At 43.0% G+C, this 18,739-nt stretch overlaps 1 protein-coding gene, 1 non-coding gene and 1 pseudogene across 3 annotated transcripts in view; 1 reads left to right on the top strand and 2 right to left on the bottom strand.

The window, feature by feature from the left end:
- Positions 1 to 18,739, top strand: part of PPP1R13B (protein phosphatase 1 regulatory subunit 13B) — a 74,586-nt gene that overhangs the window by 28,187 nt on the left and 27,660 nt on the right. For both annotated transcript variants that reach the window (XM_074326816.2, XM_088797538.1), the window contains exons 2-4: positions 992 to 1,139; positions 4,607 to 4,726; positions 9,401 to 9,477. In XM_074326816.2, coding sequence (XP_074182917.1) covers positions 992 to 1,139; positions 4,607 to 4,726; positions 9,401 to 9,477 — 345 coding nt within the window. The remainder of the gene's footprint in view (positions 1 to 991; positions 1,140 to 4,606; positions 4,727 to 9,400; positions 9,478 to 18,739) is intronic.
- On the bottom strand, positions 2,243 to 2,349 carry LOC141570978 (U6 spliceosomal RNA). The gene has a single exon (XR_012495403.1). It is a non-coding gene; the product is annotated as a U6 spliceosomal RNA (small nuclear RNA).
- LOC148758718 (dCTP pyrophosphatase 1 pseudogene) lies at positions 10,941 to 17,101 on the bottom strand (annotated as a pseudogene).

Genomic DNA, 18,739 nt, shown 5'->3' with positions numbered 1-18,739 from the left:
AAAAGAAAACCAGAAATACTTTATAATACTGTCTGATGAAAGAAAATCTGGTTTAAATTGTACTTTAGGAGCAATATATATATATATTTTAAATCCCTATGATCTCTTCAGATCTTAGATCAAAGTGTTAGGATTTTTAAAGACAAAAAAATGCTAAAATATTTTTATTTTTCTCAAATACATTATAATGTATTTTTATATTTAAGGGCCATTTGCATTTCTTTTACTGTGATATATTTTCTCAGAAAAGTTTAAAAAATATATTGGAATTTTGGTCTTTTTATTACAATATTAGGAGCCCTTTATATATTGAGATTAGCCTTTTTTTGTACTATGAATTGCAAATATTTTTCCCCAGTTTGTCTTTTTTGCTTTGTAAAAGATTCTTATATTTCTTGAATATACCAATTTTTAAAGTGGTGTCTGGTTTTTGAGTCAGTTAGGGAAAGCTTCTGTACACCAGGGTTATAAAAGGAACTTTCCCAGTTTTATTCTAGAACTTTTATGACTTATATTTAAATATTTGATCTGTTAGAAACTTCTGCTAGTGTATGATGTGCAGTCAATCCATTTTTCCCCAGATAGGTATTTTAATTGCTCAGACATCACTCATTGTACAGTCTCTTCCCTCCTCGATTCTGATTTACCTCCATCATTTACCATTTTCTGTTTCTGGATTCTGTGTCCCATTGATCTATTTATGTACTAGTGCCATATTGTTTTGAGGCCTTATGATATCTGGTAATGCTGGCTCCCTTCTAATACTTTTCTCTTTTAGAATTTTTATTTTTTTACATTTTGATTTTTCTACATGAATTTTGTAATCAGTTTATTAGTTTCCCAAAACTAATCCTGTAGGCATTTTGGCAGGAGCGGGGATGGGGGTGGAGGTCGGTGGAGTGGCGGTAGGGAGGTGGGGGGTCACTTTCAATTTACTGATGAATCTCTTTGTGATGACTCTAAGTTGTAGCTTTAATCTTTTCTCTTACAGATGATATTAACCGTGTTCTTGAGCAACAATGAGCAGATTTTAACAGAAGTTCCTATAACACCAGAAACAACATGTCGAGATGTTGTGGAGTTTTGCAAGGAACCTGGAGAAGGCAGTTGCCATTTAGCTGAAGTGTGGAGGGGAAATGGTATGTATCAGGCTCTACAAAGATTACTAAGTACATAAAATTTAATGTTCATCAAATGCAAAATATTGTTTCCGGTTCTTAGTTATCAGTGGTAATAAGGAATTGAGTGATTAAAATAAAAAGAGTATTATGTTACATGGGGATAGGGTTTTACAGGTGCTTTTTGTAAAAAAGCATGTTGTGTGATTTGATCCTTCCTACAGCCATCTGAAAGAAGCAGTGACAGTAGGTCCAGCTCTGTGGAGTCTTTTTGATACTACTACTAACCAAATAGAGTTCTGTCCACGGAGACCTTCTGGGGTTTGGTTTGTTACACGTTGAGGTGTCCGTCTACTCTTTTTCTTGTGATAACTTCATGAAGGCAGAAACAGTATGTGTTTCCCTGTGTACAAAACCCTTTAAATGGTAGACCCTTCATAAATATTTGTTTATTAAAGTGAGAAGAGTAAATACTGGCGCTTACATTTAAGGACTTTGTCAGCTAGTTGGGCAGCGTAGGTAGTATGATTATTGAATACAGAAAATGCGTAGAATAATTTGGACTCTAAAGTAGGGCTTGAATTGAGATAGAATAGGGTACACTGAGCAGGGCGAGCAATGTGAAGGCTGGACAAGAGAAGAATATGACTGTGGTATTGAGAGAGAGCAGGCAGCAGGGTAGAGACTAGACCAGCTCACAGGCCTGCAGCATCGGTGGGGGCCGGGGGGTGGGGGGTTACCCTGTATTCAGCCTGCGGGAAGAGGGAACTGTGTGGCAGTCAGGGATGGGTCTTTGTTGGAAAGTAAGGGAATGACCAACTGGCACATTTTGAGTTTGAGGTGATAATGAGCTGAGCGTCCAAGTGTAAGTGTTTAAAGGGCACTTAGGGATAATCAGTGTAATCTCTTTTGTTTTACATCTTTTAAATGAGGTATAGTTGACAAACGACATTATATTAGTTTCAGGTATACAACGTAATGATTCAATATTTGTATATGAAATGGTCACCATAAGTCTAATTAACCATAGTTAACATTCATCATCATACACAGTTATAGAATTTTTTTTTCTTGTGATGTAAACTTTTAAGATCTGCTCTCTTAGCAGCTTTCAAATTTGCCATAAAAGTAAGGAACGCTTCATGAATTAATGTGTTATCTTTGCACAGGGGCCATGCCAATCTTCTCTGTATTGTTCCAATTTTAGTGTATGTGCTGCCGAAGCAAGCACTCTTTTTAATTTATGTTAATCGTAGTTGACATACAATATTATATTAGTTTTAGATGTATAACAGTGATTAGACATTTATATGCCTTACAAAGTGATTGCCAAGATAAGCCTAGTACCCACCTGGCACCACGCATAGTTATTACGATATTATTGACTATATTCCCTGTGCGGTACCTTATATCCCTGTGACTAATTTTATAACTGGCAATTTGTACTTCTTAATCCCTTCACCTTTTTTGCACCCCCTCACGCTGAGGCAGTTGGTCTCCAGTCGTAGGTCGGATGCTCAGAGCAGCTCTGGATGGCTGCTGTCCACTCACAGCAGCCCACAGCAGCTCACGCCATCCTCCGGCTGCCCGTGGCTGCCAAGCTCCAAGTCAAGCCGTTTTTCACAATCTTTGCTGTAGAGGGCGCAGCTCACTGTCCCATGTGGGAATCGAATCGGCGATCTAGGCGTTAGGAGCACGGCGCTCCAACCGCCTGAGCCACTGGGCCAGCCGAAATTAATCTTGTCTTTAAAATTTTTTTAGTTCATAAAAGGAAACAATAAATTTCTGTTAAACAAGTGGCTTAAGGCAAAATTGGACTTAATTTTTATAAAGTTATGCTCAGATTTGGTAGATTTAAGTAAAGGTTATGAATTCATTTTAATTAATGTAAAAAACTGTAAAACATGAATTTTATTGATAATGTTGATTATTAAAGTGATTAAAACTAAAGCTATTAACACCACAAGTCAAAGCAATGTTAATAAGGATAGAGCTTAAGACACAGTTTTATGCAAAACTGAGGGACACAATTAGACTTCAGTATAGACCTCACAATTCTAAAATTATAAACACGTGTTTTTAAAAATCTTTATAGGCCTGTATATATAATAAGTGTTACTTTCAAAACTAAAAATTTAATGCTCACTTTGTGCTTGTTTTTTGCTGTAATACTCAGTTCTGAGTTGAGCTTGAGCTAAGCACACACAGATTTCCTTTTCAGCTGAGATGAAACTGTTTCTGTCCAGGCCCTCACATTTGTTGAGTAAGGCACAGTTTGCCTACACAGTTGGGAAGGTGAAAGGGCGGCAGCACACTCTGTCACAGTTTGGTGAACGGTAGGATTTTCTTTTTTATAGAAATCTGGAACTTTTCTAGAACTCTAGGGCACCTTGAATCTCACCATGAATGTATGATAGGACTGCAGCTCTTAAAGTTCATTCTCTTGATTCAAAGTCAAGTTCTTAGACTGAGCAGAAGAGTCTCTCCCCAGCCATACACGTGTGTTAAAAGGGGGAAAATACTGTACAGTTTTGTCCTGCCACTCCCCAGGTGGTTTTCCGTAAGCCTTGGGACCTGCCGATATCCTTCCTCACCTTCAAGCACAAGCAGTAGTGGGAATATCACAAGATTTCCTTTTTCCCCTTTGAATTGAGATAAAATTCACATAACATAAAAATCACCATTTTAAAGTATGCAGTTCAGTGGTTTATTAGGACATCCGCGGTGCTGTGCAACCGTCACCAAACTCTGTACTTCCCCCGCCTTCCTCCCGTCAGCCCGGGCAGCCACTGTATTCCCTTCTGGCTCTGTGTATTTCATAGTCTAGGCACCTCACATAAATGCGATCGTACAACATGTGGCATCTTCTGCCTGGCTTCTTTCACTTAGGATAATGTTTTCGAGGTTCGTCCATGTTATAGCATGTATGTCAGTAATTAATTCTTTTTTTGTTTTTTGGCTGAATAATGTCCGTAGTCTGTTACACCACATTTTATTTATCCATTCATAAGTCGGTAGACATTTGGGTTGCTTCCACTTTTGGGCTCTTGTGAGTAGTGTTGCTGTGAACATTGGTGTACAAGTGCCTGTGTGGGCTCCCTGAATTGCCAGCAAGTGTGTGTCCATCCTTTGTACATCTGATTACCACCTGTAGCATTTTAACGAATAACAAAGTTCGGCCAATTTGTTGATATGTTTATTTGAAGAGTGGGAGGCATACTGCTTCATGGTAAATATAGTAAAGAGCATTTTTTTCAATGTTGCCTATTTAATGTTGTAAGACTGCTCTTGTGTTTATCGGTTACCTAAATTATTTCCCGTTCTTCACACTCCTGCTTTTATTTCGTTAAAGTTAAAGTTTAGTGCTTGTAATATTCTTGAATTCTAATATATGTGTACATTTATTTATATTTATTTTTATTCATTTTTTAATTTAGGTAGGAATTATTTTGATCTGAGATAAATAAGATGTGGTGTTTTTTTTCTAGAGCGTCCCATACCCTTCGATCATATGATGTATGAGCATCTTCAGAAGTGGGGTCCACGGAGGGAAGAAGTGAAATTTTTCCTTCGACATGAGGAGTCCCCAGCCGAGAGCATTGAACAAGGTAGATAAGTGCTTTTTTCCTCATTTGTTAATTTTTGCCATAAATTGTTTTTAAATAGTAAATATTAACATAAGTTATTCACGCTGTTTTTCCCCTTCACTCACAGGTGGTGAGAGGGAGAGTTGTATTATTGCACGTTTCCTTGACCTGGTCAGGTTTCCTTGATCTCTTTCAGTGTACAGTTATTTCATGCCTTTTAGGCACCCAGCTCTTTCTTCCTTCTCAGGACCCAAAGTCAGTCCAATAATGCGCTCAGACACCTGCGAGGATCTGCTGTCTAAAAGAATTGTTTTTGATAAATACCACACAGATCAAATACCTAGATTTTAAGAATAAATAAAACCATGAAAGGATTGGAAACATTCTGGGAAATATGGCATTTTTTTATGATGAACAAGACCTTTCTAAATGTTAACACTAAACCATAATGGAAGAGACAAACTGAATTATTAAAAAACAAAAAACTGGGGCGACCAGATGGCTCAGTGGGTTAGAGTGCGAGCTCTTAACAACAAGGTTGTCTGGTCAATTCCCGCATGGGATGGTGGGCTGCGCCCCCTGCAACTAAAGATTGAAAACGGCGACTGGACTTGGAGCTGAGCTGCGCCCTCCACAACTAGATTGAAGGACAACGACTTCAGTTGAAGCTGATGTGTCCTGGAAAAAGCACGTTGTTATCCAATTGAAAACACACACACACAAAAAAAAAAACTACGTGGCAATAACCACTCTAAGCAAAATCAAAAGACAAATTATAAACTGGGAAGTCATATTTATAGCTCATATTGCAAAGGAGGGCTAATTTATTTTATATATAAAGAGATCCTAAAAACCAATAAGCAAAAAAAAAAAAAGAAGCAGCAGCAAAATGCACACCAAACATGCAGTTCACAGAAAAGGAAATACCTGCGGCCCAGAATACACGAAAAGCTGTTTAGCCTTGCTCCTGTTAAGAAACGCAGGGACAGCACTGAGCTGTTCTGGTCCACCTGTCACACAAGGGTTACAGCATGTATTATAATACCACGGTGTTGGCAAGGGAGCTGAGCAACAGGCACTCTTCCACTTGTCGTGGGAGTGTCAGTTGGCAGCTTTGGTAGAGGGCAATTTGGTCATATCCGTTATGCTTACACAAGCACAAAACCTATCACCCCAAATCTCACTCCGAGAACTTATCCTAAAGCTGTGCCTGCACACATCCCGAATGGCTTACACGGTATCACTTGCGGAGCATTGCTGGTAGGAACAACTGAAATGCCTCCCAAGGGCGTCAGACTAAAGAAATCCTGGTACATCCAAATAGTGCCCTGACCCCCGCCATCACCTGGACACACGTTTTACCTTCTGAGTGTCAGACAACGGAGAAACTGCGTCCACATTGGCTTGTGCACGTGTGAAATAGCTTTGGGAGGACATGTAAGAAACTGGTAACGTTGCTGGCCTGGGGGGAGGGAAAATTGTTACGTGCCTGCTTGTTCCTTTGCATTTTGAACCATGGGGATATGCTACCTCTTTTTTAATCAAAATTTAAAGAAAATAAGGGAATCTTTTTTTCTGAAAGCATATACACTGTGCAGTTAAGAGACCCGTAACTTGTTATTTAACAGGATTGCGGATTATTTGTAGTATTAAAAAAATAAATAATGGAAGTATATCCTTCTGTAAATATAGGATTTCTTTATTGTAAATTATCGCCCTTTGTTTGTATTTTAATTAAAGGATATTTTGCCCCTGGGACGAGTTACGATCTACTTTAGAATCATTTTCCCTAGCCGTCCGTCCTGTTACAGTGCTGTATGCACTATTGCTTCTGGAGTTAGTCCATCGGCTGCCGGTCGTCTGGAATCAGGAGGCCAAGCTCCTGGTCCAGCACTTCATCCACCTGCACCTTAGCCAAGGGCCCTGCCTCTGTGCAAAATCCTGCTGTGAAGGATTCGACTAGCGGGCGGTCCAAGAGCTGTTCTAGTCCTGAGAATTTGTATTAGCTGCCTACCTGAGCTATCCAAATAGGTATACCCTCCCTTACCTAGCTATACTTTTTACTGTTATCAACCTGATATGTGTACATAACCCTTAATGGCCTGGGCTGGTGAGCTGGGGGGAGGGTCTTCCTTTAGTCTCACTTTATAAAATTGAGAAGTCTTAGGGATACTTAAGAGAACTGTCCAGAGTGATAAGGAAGGTGACAACACTGACCTTCCAGTTGACCTTCATGGTCGCACGTGGTGCTGCTCAATCTAGTTGCATCGACATGGCAAGTACACAAGACAAGTGGGGAGAGCAGGTGGTGAGCTATGGGAATTAAGGAACCAGCCCTCAGCATGGAGCATTCAGAGGGGCGTGCTGGGGGGATGGCGCTGGAGTGAGCCCTGAAGAATGAGTGCAGTTTGGAGGCAGTGGACAGGGGCGTGTGGTGATGAGAGATCATCTTCTCCCCTGCCCCAGCTGCTGCGGAGGATTAGGTAGCATTGGAAGAAGCAAGTTCACCACACAATTCCATCACCTTTCAGAACTTGCAGCAGAGTCCTGCGTCCCTATTTAATGCTTAGCTTCGATGGCATGTGTGACAAGACCCTACCCATCTCTTCAACCTCATCGCCCCTTCTTTCTCTCTTGTACCACATCTTTCTTGCATATTCATTCTCTCTCCTGCCCTGACTCAGTAGCCCATCCGCCCCACAGTAATGTCCTACCCTCGGCCCTTTTCCTGCCCTGTGCTTATGTGCATTCTGTCTCAGAGCTCAAGAACAGGTGGTGGACAGAACAGCTCACATGGCCACTTTGGTCCCTATTTTTTTTTTGTTCACAGAACTTCTCCCCCACCTTATACACTAAGCAGCCGGAAGTGGGGCTCCAAGACTGAGGTTTCCTCTGCTTCCCACGTGGCTGAGGACCAGGCATTCGTTACCCATTGCTATTACTGGTCTCGATCGTGTGAAATGACTGTTCAGTTGCCATGTCACCTACATTTATTTAGGCTCTGTTCATTGTCACCCACCAAGGACCCTTTTGGACATTATTTTCTTATTTATCCGCTATCTTCCCCATCGGATATACTGTGTATCTGTTTATATATTAGATAGCTTTGCTTTATACATAAAAGAGGAAGATTATTTCACCCCCAAGAGCCAGTCTTTGCCCCCTTGGAGGTGATGTCACTCTCTGGGAGGAAATGCATGGTTTAAGCTGAAGCCATACTTTCATAATGTAATTCTTCTTCCAAGTTTTCAAAGTAATAGGGAAGAAATAGACAAAAATGTTTTTCTGTCTTTTTAACATTAGGTTCATGATCCTTTGAAATCGTGTATTCTCGGTACTAAAGCAAGCTCGGGGGGTGAGAACTCTCCAAATAGCATCAAGTAAACCTGGGAAGACAAGCAGGCGTTCAACACCTCAGGACTGTGTGTGTGTGTGTGTGATTTCAGATGTACCGACATTGTGCGTCACTCTACTTTGTTTAAAAAACATGACATAGAATTATTCTAGTTTAAATTTGAAGGGCTTTTTTAAAAAAGGTTTTAATTTTTACGGAACAAAGGAAAATTCATAAGACTGCCCAAATTGAAATAGTGTCCATCTCAACTTTTAATGCTACTTGTGAAGATCAGGTTTGTGCATTTTTTTATTATGGATATTAAGTTCTATTTTAGTCTCTTCTAAAGTATAAAAGCCTTTAAAATATTTTAATAAAAATTTAATGTGGTAAAACAATCATAACAGAAAATTTACCTTCTTGACCTTTTTTTTGGTCTGATTTTTTTTTTTTTCTTAAAGATTTTATTGGGGAAGGGGAACAGGACTTTATTGGGGAACAGTGTGTACTTCCAGGATGTTTTTCCAAGTCAAGTTGTTGTCCTTTCAGTCTTAGTTGTGGAGGGTGTCATTCAGCTTCAAGTTGTCCTTTCAGTCTTAGTTGTGGAGGGTGCAGCTCAGCTCCAAGTCTAGTTGCCGGGGGCACAGCCCACCATCCCTTGCGGGAGTCGAAACTGGCAACCTTGTGGTTGAGAGGACACCACCCAACTGAGGCATCTAGGAGCTCAGCGGCAGCTCTGCTCAAGGTGCGGCATTCAATTTTAGTTGCAGGGGGCGCTGCCCACCATCCCTTGTGGGAGTCGAGGAATCGAACTGGCAACCTTGTGGTTGAGAGCTCGCGCTCCAACCAACTGAGCCATCCCGGAGGCAGCTCAGCTCAAGCTGCCGTGTTCAATCTTAGTTGCAGGGGGTGGAGCCCACCATCCCTTGCGGGACTCGAGGAATTGAACTGGCAACCTTGTGACTGAGAGCCCACTGGCCCATGTGCGAATCGAACCGGCAGCCTTCGGAGTTAGGAGCATGGAGCTCTAACTGCCTGAGCCACCGGGCCGGCCCCTTCTTGACCATTTTTAAGTGTTAGAAAGTCAGCTTTATGATTCTGAAATAGAATGTTAGAAGAAAAAATTTCATTTAAATAACTTTGTATATACAGATTAATTGTAAAACATTTTTTCAACTGTATTAAGTCTTGAGTTCAACTGTTTTTTTATACTTGTGTTAAATAATATTCGAATAAATAAAGATATGGGAAAATATTGTTTTTCTAGTATGTCTTTTAGTAAATTAGTTTCAGGTGCACAAAACAATGTAATAATTAGACATTTATCATTTATATCCCTCACGGTCCTTTCATTTATTTAGGTGGCCGTCAGACCCAAGAGCAAAGAACTCCGAGAAATGTGATAAGTGTACCTGGAGAAAAACGTACTGAAAATGGGGTAAGCAACAGTGACTTACATTAATTTTTTAAATTGCTTTTTATATGTGCTAATGAGTTTGGGATATAATTTATTCTTAATTATTTTTGGGGAAGCAATGATCATTTCTGTTGAGTATTTTAAAACTTTGTATGAATCTGTAAAGAGGCAAGCACTGAGTGGTCGCACCATTCCGCACCCTGGCCCCTGCGCTGGGTGGTCTGGGCAGAGCAGGCCCTCCCTGCCCTTCCCATGTCGCTGCTCATGGCACATCCTGGATTAGCAGCTGCCACCTCTGTGCATGTGACAATGGCTCTAGACCTTCCTTCAGGTTGAAAAGGCAGAATGGCTGGTGGGTTGAGTCTTCACAGTTGTCTCCAGGAGAGGGGGCTTCCTTTGTCACGTGATGTAGAGCTGGAGAGTAGGCCGACATTGACTATAGGTGAGGAAGTGTGTCTAAGCCGAGGGGTCTTTCTAAGAAACGTTGGTGTGCAGTAAAAGTGAGCACGTCGGGACAGTGTCACCATGCTCTTTCCTGGAAATTTTTGTAAGAACCTTTTCCAAGTAATTTTAAGGCTAGAGAATTAGTTTCTTTTTCTGGCTCTGCCACTGATGAAGTAGGTAATTTTGGGCAGGTGACTTCCTAGCACAGTGCTTGGAGCAGCCAAATACTGGTAAGGACACGGTCTGATGTCTAGGCCCCGTATTCAGGCACTGGCTTCAGAACTTTCTAACCAGCTAACTTTGAGCAAGTTACTCTGCTGCTCTGCTTCCCAACTTACGATTACTGAATTGCTGTTTTAGTTCTTTTATTGGCTACCGTCATGACTGTAAACGATACACTTAAATCTCTCTCTCGTTGTACTGTCAGCTTTGAGCCGCATCTCTGTCTCCCTCCCTGTAAGACGAGCGTATTCGCCTCAGCCCTTTCTCCACCTCCCCTTCCCACCCACCTGCCAGCATTTTCAGTTGTACTTGTTGTCGAGGTTAATAGTATGTTTTGCTGTTATCTAACTGTAATCGAGCCTTTCATACTTTGTGGATGGGTTAGAAAGTGAAAATCGAGCAGTGTTTATTTTAAGTTTCACAGGTCACCACTGTGGGGACAGAGTCCCAGAGAGCAGTGTCCAGGCTGTCGGCCTCACGTGGAAAGGTGCTGGCTCGGGTAGTAGATGGTCATCAGCTGTGATCAGATGGCCATCAGCTGTAACCGGTTAGCCATTAGCCACTGATATAACTGCTGTGGCTACACTAGGGGCTTGGTTGGTTGGCAGAGAAGCGGACGGCGGATTGCGGCTAATAAGTGTGGTTAGCAAGCAGATAGTGGATTGCAGATCGTGTGGATCCTACTTCCTGCGTCTTGCCCGGCCGCCAGCGAGACTGGGGTGCAGGAAGACCCGTTGTTGGGGTACTGGCGGATGTTTGCTTTTGTGTCTCGACCAGCCGCCAGTGAGAATATAGTGGTAGGACTCCCCTATCTCTGGCTTTGTTGTTCCTTTTTGGCCTCACCATATTGTGTCCACCCACCGAGAGCAGGACCAGAGACCCTGCATTACAGCCACTGCAGAGCTGAGGGGTAATTAGATTATATTTTCTCCACTTTGGTTCCAGTGCCCTCATCCTATGCCATCGGGAGAAGCCCTGCTAATGTAGGACTGTGGATTTTCCTTCCTTACCCGCCACTTCCTAACGATCATTCCTCAAGTTCTCGTCTCACTCCTGCCGCCTGATGTGCTTGTCCGCTCCAACTCTCGAGCCTCTGTGGGCTCTGCCAGGTGTATCTGCATCAGAAAGTCTTCATGGGAAAGGCCCAGACTGGAGGCAGGACTTTTGCTTCAGAACATGTGGGGTGGGACCTGGAAACTCCCCACACGACTCTCTTGCCCTGTCGGGTTTGGGCATCCCTAGGCCGTGCACACTTGTCAGAAGTATCCAGAACTTACTTGTCCAATAGGATTTTGAAGATCCGGTTTGACTTTGTGCTATTTTCAAGGCAAGTTGGTTTATTCTCATTGTTGTACATGCCTGTGTCGGTCCCCAGACTGCCCCCAGTGTCACTGATTTGCTAGGAGGACTCACAGGACTCAGGGTACAGTTGTCCTCGGGGCGCAGGGCAAGGTCAGCAAAGGCTGAAGGCACATGGCAGAGTCCAGGGCCAACGAGGCACAGGCTGCAGGGCCCTCTCGCGTGGCGCCGCACAGGACACGCTTCACTCTCCGGCAACGGACTGCGACCGACGTGAACCGTCTTCCAGGGAAGCTCTGGGTGCCGCTTGCCTGGGAGCAGCCACACCCAGGAGGAAAGCAGGAGCTTAGCACAGCCGGAGCACTTACACACACAGTGTAGGTGCAGGGAGCCACCGGACTAGTTTGGTGATGGAGGGGACCCTCTGAAGTTCTGAGTGCCCGGGCCAGCGTCGCGGGCCCGCTGTGTGAATGAATGGCTGTGCACCGCACCCTTTCGGTTCTGCATCCTGTGTTCTCAGGCAGCCAGGCCAAAAGCTGAGGCACTTTGGCTTTGTCCCTGCGCGTCCCACACGTTGCCGAGGTCCGTTCATCCTGCCCCGATGCTGTCTTCTAAGAGCTTTATTGATTTAGCTCTTACATTTTGGTCTATGATCCATTTTGAGTTAAATTTAGCGTATGGTGTGAAGTTTGGTCCAAGTTCATTTTTTTTATTACTTGCAGGTGTACAGAACAACATACTGATTAGACTACACCCCTCACAGCCTGATCACCCCCCAGGCTACTACCCCTCTGACACCCTACATCGCTATTCTAATACCATCGACTGTATTCCCTATGCTGTACTTCACATGCCGTGACTATGTATATATATTTAATTATAGTTGACATTCAGTATTATTTTATGTTAGTTTCAGGTGTACAGCGCAGTGGTCAGGCGTTGATCTCATCTATGAAGCGATTCCCCCCATAAGTGCAGTGCATCTGACACCCTACGAGGTCTTTACAACATCACTGACTATATTCCCCACACTGTACTTCACGCCCCGTGACTGTTTTGTGATGACCAAGGTGCACTTCCTGATCCATTCACCTTTCCCACCTCCCCCCCAGCCCCACTCCCATCTGGCAACCATCAGTTTGTTCTCTGTGTCTATGAGTCTGTTTCTGTTTAAATTCATTCTTTTGCGTGTAACTATCCAGTTATCCCAGCACCATTTAGTGAAAAGACTGTTGTTCCCCCAGTGAATTGTCTTGGCACCTTTGTCCAAACATGTTGTCCAAACAGTTGACTGTAAATGTGAGAGTTATTTCTGAAAGCATTTATTATTAACACGGTCACGCAGTCCCCCCTGTTTTCCATATGGTACTCAGGACTCAGCTGTGCTTATCGTCTCCCCGGCCAGATAACATTTCAGGTGTCTCGAGAACAAACCTCTAGACTTCTGCCATCACGAGGACACAGAGTTGGGGAGGAGATCTAGGGATCCCAAGGCTTCTAAGCCTCTTTCCCTCAGTCTGCCTAGTTAGGGGCTCTGCATGGCCTTTCCCTTCCCAGAGGTACGTGGTGGGGTCCGTTCCCAGTCTTCTGAAGATTCTGTGTCGGAACCGGGTTGTTGATCCAATCTTACTGTTTCTGGCTTCCAGTTCGTCTCAGCTCTACTAGGGTGGCTACCTCACACCCATGCTCTTTCCAGCTTCCAGATGTTTCTGTTGTCCCCACTCCCGTGAGTCTTGTGTCACCGTTTTCGATTATTTGATGTTGAAAATCCCTTTACTGTCATGTAGTGGAGATATGGTAGTTAATGAAAGCATGATGAAATAATCCGATTTTGATCAGAACTGGATGTGGATTTCTTTTCATTTCTCCTGTTGGAAATTGTGAATTTACTGATTCTGAGGATTGGCATCTATCAACAATTCTGGAAAATTCTCTATCATCTCTACAAGTATTCTTCCTCATTCTTTTTTATTTTTCTTGAACTCTGATAAAACTCAATCTTTCATTTTATTCGCCTTGTCTCTTAATTTCTTTTTTTTATTTTCCCTTTCTTTGTCTCTTTGTACTGTTTTGGATAGTTTATTAAGATATATCTTTCAGTTCATGAATTCTGTCTTCAGCTGTGTTTATTTGGCTGTTTAGTACATACGAGGTCAGACAATTAAATTTGCGAACTCATCCTAGAAGAAGTGCTCCATGCCTCATTGCTGAATATCACTACGGTCACCGTCGAAGTCCTCCCCTTGGGAAGCTATGCACTGACGCCAGCGCCTAGTCACCCTTCAAAGAAATTTTAGAACTCTTTTTCTGGAATGGCCATCAGAGCTGTCGTGGTATTACCCTTGATGTCCTGAAGGTCATCAAAATGTCTTCCTTTCAATATTTCCTTTATCTTCGGGTAACAAAAGAAGTCATTGGGGGCCAGATCAGGTGAGTAGGGAGGGTGTTCCAATACAGTCATTTGTTTACTGGCTAAAAGCTCCCTCACAGACAGTGCTGTGTGTGCTGGTGCATTGTCGTGATGCAAGAGCTGTGAATTGTTGGTGAAAAGTTCAGGTTGTTTCCGTCTAACTTTTTCATGCAGGCTTTTCAGCACTTCCAAAAAGTAAATTTGGTTAACTGTCCAGTTGGTATAAATTCATAATGAATAATCCCTCTGATATCAAAAAAGGTTAGCAACATCATTATAACAGGTTCGCGAACTTAGTTGTCAGATCTTGTATGCTTCTATTTATATAAAATTCTAGAAAACATAAACTGATCTCTAGTGACAGGAAGTAGATCAGTGTTTGTCTGTCGACCTGGGACTTAGGAGGGAGCAAGGGGGGGTGAGAGGAAGGGGTTACAGAAGAGCACAGCGTATTTGGGGAGTAATGGGTTTGTTCATTTTCTTGATTGCAGTGAGGTTTCATGGTGTATACATTTGTCAAAATTGTACACTTTAGATGCGTGCAGTTTATGACATGTTGATCATACCTCAATAAAGTAGTTTTTAAGTTCATCAAAATTTTCAATTCTAGAAGTTTTAGTTTTTTTCCACCTTTTTTTGGTTACTTCTTATATTTTAAGCTTCTTATATTTCTTTAAACACACTAAACATAGTTATTTTATATTCTGTAACTAATAATTTCAGTATCTGCATAGGTTGCTTCTGCTAGCTTTTAGTTATGGTGGTTTGACCATGTGTGCTTTGATTTTTGATAATGAACTGCTCATTTTCTTGGAACTTTGCCTGTAAGCATTTTTGAGGCCTGGATAAAGGTAGGATTTCCTGAGAGGTTTGCACGTGCTTTGGTCAGGAACTGGGCATGCAGCTAGGCTCACTCTGGTCCCCTTTGTGGGTCACAAAGCTTGCATGAGGGCTGTATAGTGGGTACAGATTTGAGGGCAGTTGTCCTCTCTTCACTCAGACCGTGATGGACTGACCTGCTGCCCCCTTCTGTGGGTGGGGGTGTGTTTCTCATTCACTCCACACTCAGGTTATAGCTCGTTGGGGTCCTGAACAGATGTGGGCATCTCCTGTTGGGCTCTCCACCCTGGTTGGTCCTCATCTTTCTCTCTTAATGCCAGGCTTCAGCTCCAGAGGGCAAAGCTTCAAATGGGCAAGCCAACTTGGTATGCCCTCAATACCTAGAGCTTTTGCTGTCTCTTTATTTTGGCCCCTGTGGCTTCCTTTCTGTGTGTTAGCTCAGCGATGCTTTTAAAAATAGGTTTTTATGTTTTATCACCTAGGTGTTGATGTCAGGAATGTTGTTCAGTGTGTCACACGGGCCACACTGTTGAAAACAGAGCAGTTCCCATAGTGTTTTGCTTGTAGTTCTCAAGTGGCCTGTAGTTGCTTTTTTCTTACTGTTACCTGTGTTCTCTGATAAGCTGTTTCCTGCTGATCTTTCTAGCCGTCGTCATTCCGGGCCACTTGCCTTGGGTATAACTGTGTGTTGAACTGAACTGGGTTGATAAGGGTGGATTTGAATCATAAGAGTAATTCACGTTTATAGGATTAAGCAGCCTGCTGTGGTGTTACTGCGAGGTGGGAGCCGGTGTACATTTCAGATAGCCAATGGCCTCTCAGCCATAGTGCTCTGTGAGACTTAGCAGTTGTTGGGATGAAATTGTCCAGCTCCAGAATACAATGAGATATTAGAGAAACTCGATTTTACTGAGTATTTTATGTAATAAAAATAAACCTACATGGGAAAAATAAATAAATAAATAAATAAATAAATAAACCTACATGTTTGTAATATCTCTTGATAGCATTATCACCTACTCTTTTGTTTGCTAAATAGGCAAGTAGAGATACTCTCTAAACCTGAAAATTTATAACTTTGAAGAGGTAGGAAAAAAGAGGAATGAGTTAATGTTCTAGAATATTATGTGAGCATGGATATATTTTATCCTAATTATTTTGTCAGAGTTTTGTTTTAGAGATGTTGGTCATTTTTGAAATGATATTGTACTTGAGAATCCAGTTACACTTTAAAAAACTAGTTATTTTAAATATCTCATGGTGATTAAATTACAAAATAGGAAACTGGCTGTTTGCTCTAATTCTTTCTTTCCTGTGAAATATACATACAGAAGAATGTATAAAACATGTACAATTTAAAGAATTACTTAAAAAACAAACCCACTTGGGTAACTACCCAGGTTTAGAAAGTTCTCCCTTTATTCTTTGTTTTTTTCTTTTTGCCAAACAAAACTTTTATTGAGTGAGAAAAATCCCAGGAGGCTGTCTTCCGGAGGTTCTCGAGCCTCAGACCTCAGGAAGTGGGGCCTCCAAGCCGCTGACCTGTATTGCCGTGCTGAGTTGTAGGTCTTGGGCCCACGTTTCTAGGTTGAGGCCTGGCCTGTGGACTCATGGGCCAGAGCTGCAGTCCCCACAGCCTGGTCTGTACTGGTGGCCCCCTGGGGCAGATCTGTGTGCTTGCGGGCAGAGCCCTGGGACAGATTGCTGAGTAGCGTCCGGGTTGGTGTCCACTTGGAGAGCACTGCCCGGGGCGGGTCCACACGGCCTCAGGCTGCTCATGCTACCAGGTAGGTGAGGACGTCATTGGGCTCCCCTTGAAGGGCTGCCCATTCCTTGGGGGGCCAGGCTTGGGGGCCAAGCTCTTCATCGGGCTTCCACTGAAAGAGCTCTCCCCCACCACCTCCACCAAGGCCAGGAGGAGGTTCCCAGGCTGGTGGAACTGGTCCCAGTCTCTTTCAGCAGCAAACTCAGCGTGGAGACGGCAGATGTCCTCGAGCATGGGCTCCGGGCTGAAGCTGAAGGGGCCGGTAGCACCACAGTCTTTTCCCTCTGTGTCTCCGGGCTTCTCCCTGCCCCCCTGGGACATGTCGCCCACCACACTGCACCCCAGATTGTACTGGAGACCCTGTATTCTGCTCCTCTATTCTTTTTAAAGCAGTTCTGTCCAGTTTATTTTTATTTGAGACAACCAAAGACATTATAAAAGCAAGGTGTTTGGTGGCGGTTGCTTGAAAAGTCTCTCTCAAATTCCACAGAAAAAGAAAGGGTATTTTAGAGCTAGTTGGGTAAACAACTAAATCACGGCACGCTGTGAAAAGTGTCGTAAAATAGAGGAGGCCCCAGAGTAAAAGGCCCAGATCTGAGTAACTTACTGAGGTGGAGCTCAGGCCAGAGGGAGAACACGAAACTCTCTGGTGGAAGAGAGCTGTACACGTGTTGGTGACAGTGGAGCCACAGTGTGGGGACAGGAAGGGGGGAGAGGCCGTGCTGTGGAGGGAGCAGAGCTGGGCGTTGGGGGGGCGGGGATTGGGGAGGGAGGGAGGTGCTAAGAGCCTGGGCTCACCTCACAGGATGTTAAGTAAGAGAAAGATAAGCTCAGCTGTTTGGGGAAGATCCCTCTGGTGCTAGTGTGTGAGAATTCTGTGTCCTGAGGGTGGGGTGCATGAGGTGGGGGTGGCTAGCCTGTGTGAGGTCATTGCTTGCTATACTTCACAGTAGAGTCACAACTATGTACTTGAGTCTCAGAGAGGCTTATTTTCAAAGGAAATATTTGAAAGTGAAATGTTCAAGGTTATGGAGATACACGCATAAGCTCAAAAGGCATCCCGTTATCTGCAGACTACAATTGAAAAGAAATGTCACTTGAGATGACAGCATAAACAAGATAAATTATTATTAGCTAACAGAATGCTCTTTCTTTAAAGAAATCTGAAACATTTTATTTTGTATGTGAACAGTTATTACCTAGGAAACAAATTCCTTTAAAATCATCTCAAGAAAAATGATCAGACCTAAGCCTTTAAAATTAGTCCATTTTATTTCATGTGTGTCTGCCTATAGGAAATTGTTCCAGGAAAGTCAAAGATGGAGTTGGCTTACGTAGACCTCCTCTGGGATAACAGAAGCAGTGCTAGGCAGGCCTCTCAGCTCTCCTGTCCTCCTCCAGGAAGCCCTCAGTGACGCTGGGCAGGTGACATGGTCTGTTTTGTCATTTCTCATAATCTTCCAAAAATAAAGAGTTACCTAGAGTTCTCATTCTTCTGTTTATTTTATGTCTTCATTATTACATGTTAGAACCAAATTATCTTAGTTCTACGTTTTTCAAGGTGGGGAGAGAGGTTAATCCTTGCCTGTTAGATTAACGCACCTGAAATTGTTGATGTTTGACCATTTTTGATCTACAAAAACAGCACTTTCATATAGTTCAAACTAATAATAAATCAACAAATGGTATCTGGTGGTAGGTTTCCCCTTTGAGACAATAAACGGCTTTTGATGAGGAGCAATAATATGTGCCCATGTCACAGCCCAATAAGAAAACGCTGGGAGGGCGGTACCTCCTGGGTGATGGAAAGAATCTGGTTTGCTGCTGTCAGGAGTCCGGTTAAGATTCTGACACTGCTTCTGACCCATGTGAGCAGGGGAGAGCTGGTCAACCAGCTGCCCAGAGGCTCAGCTCTCTCATCTGTAAAATCAGCTTCTTTTCCTCAGAGGGTTTTTGTAAGCGTCAGCTAAGATTCACTGTAAGCGCGGGTATGTATAAATGTCTGACGTACTGTAGCAAGTGCTCATGACTTGTTGAATCTCTAGAATTCAGACTTCAGTAACAAACACTGAGGTCTCTCCCATCTTTGGAAGTGATGTCAGATCCTGAGTGTCAGAACAATTGTGTGAGAGATTCCTTAGAGGATCAGGGAAAACTTCAGGAAGCAGATAGCATTGCCACTAGATCTGACGGGAAGGTAGAGTTTAGAAAGTGGAAGAAGGGCATTGTAGACAGAAGGAAGAATCTGAGCGAAAAGGTGAAGGTGGGCACGTGTTGGCTCTGGCACGGAGAGGCACGCACCT

The sequence above is a fragment of the Rhinolophus sinicus genome, chromosome 3 (assembly GCF_057876585.1).
Source record: "Rhinolophus sinicus isolate RSI-liver-muscle chromosome 3, RSI-T2T, whole genome shotgun sequence".
NCBI classification, from domain to species: Eukaryota; Metazoa; Chordata; class Mammalia; order Chiroptera; family Rhinolophidae; genus Rhinolophus; species Rhinolophus sinicus.
Note: the sequence above shows the minus strand (reverse complement) of the source record. Positions and strands in the feature narration are given on the sequence as shown.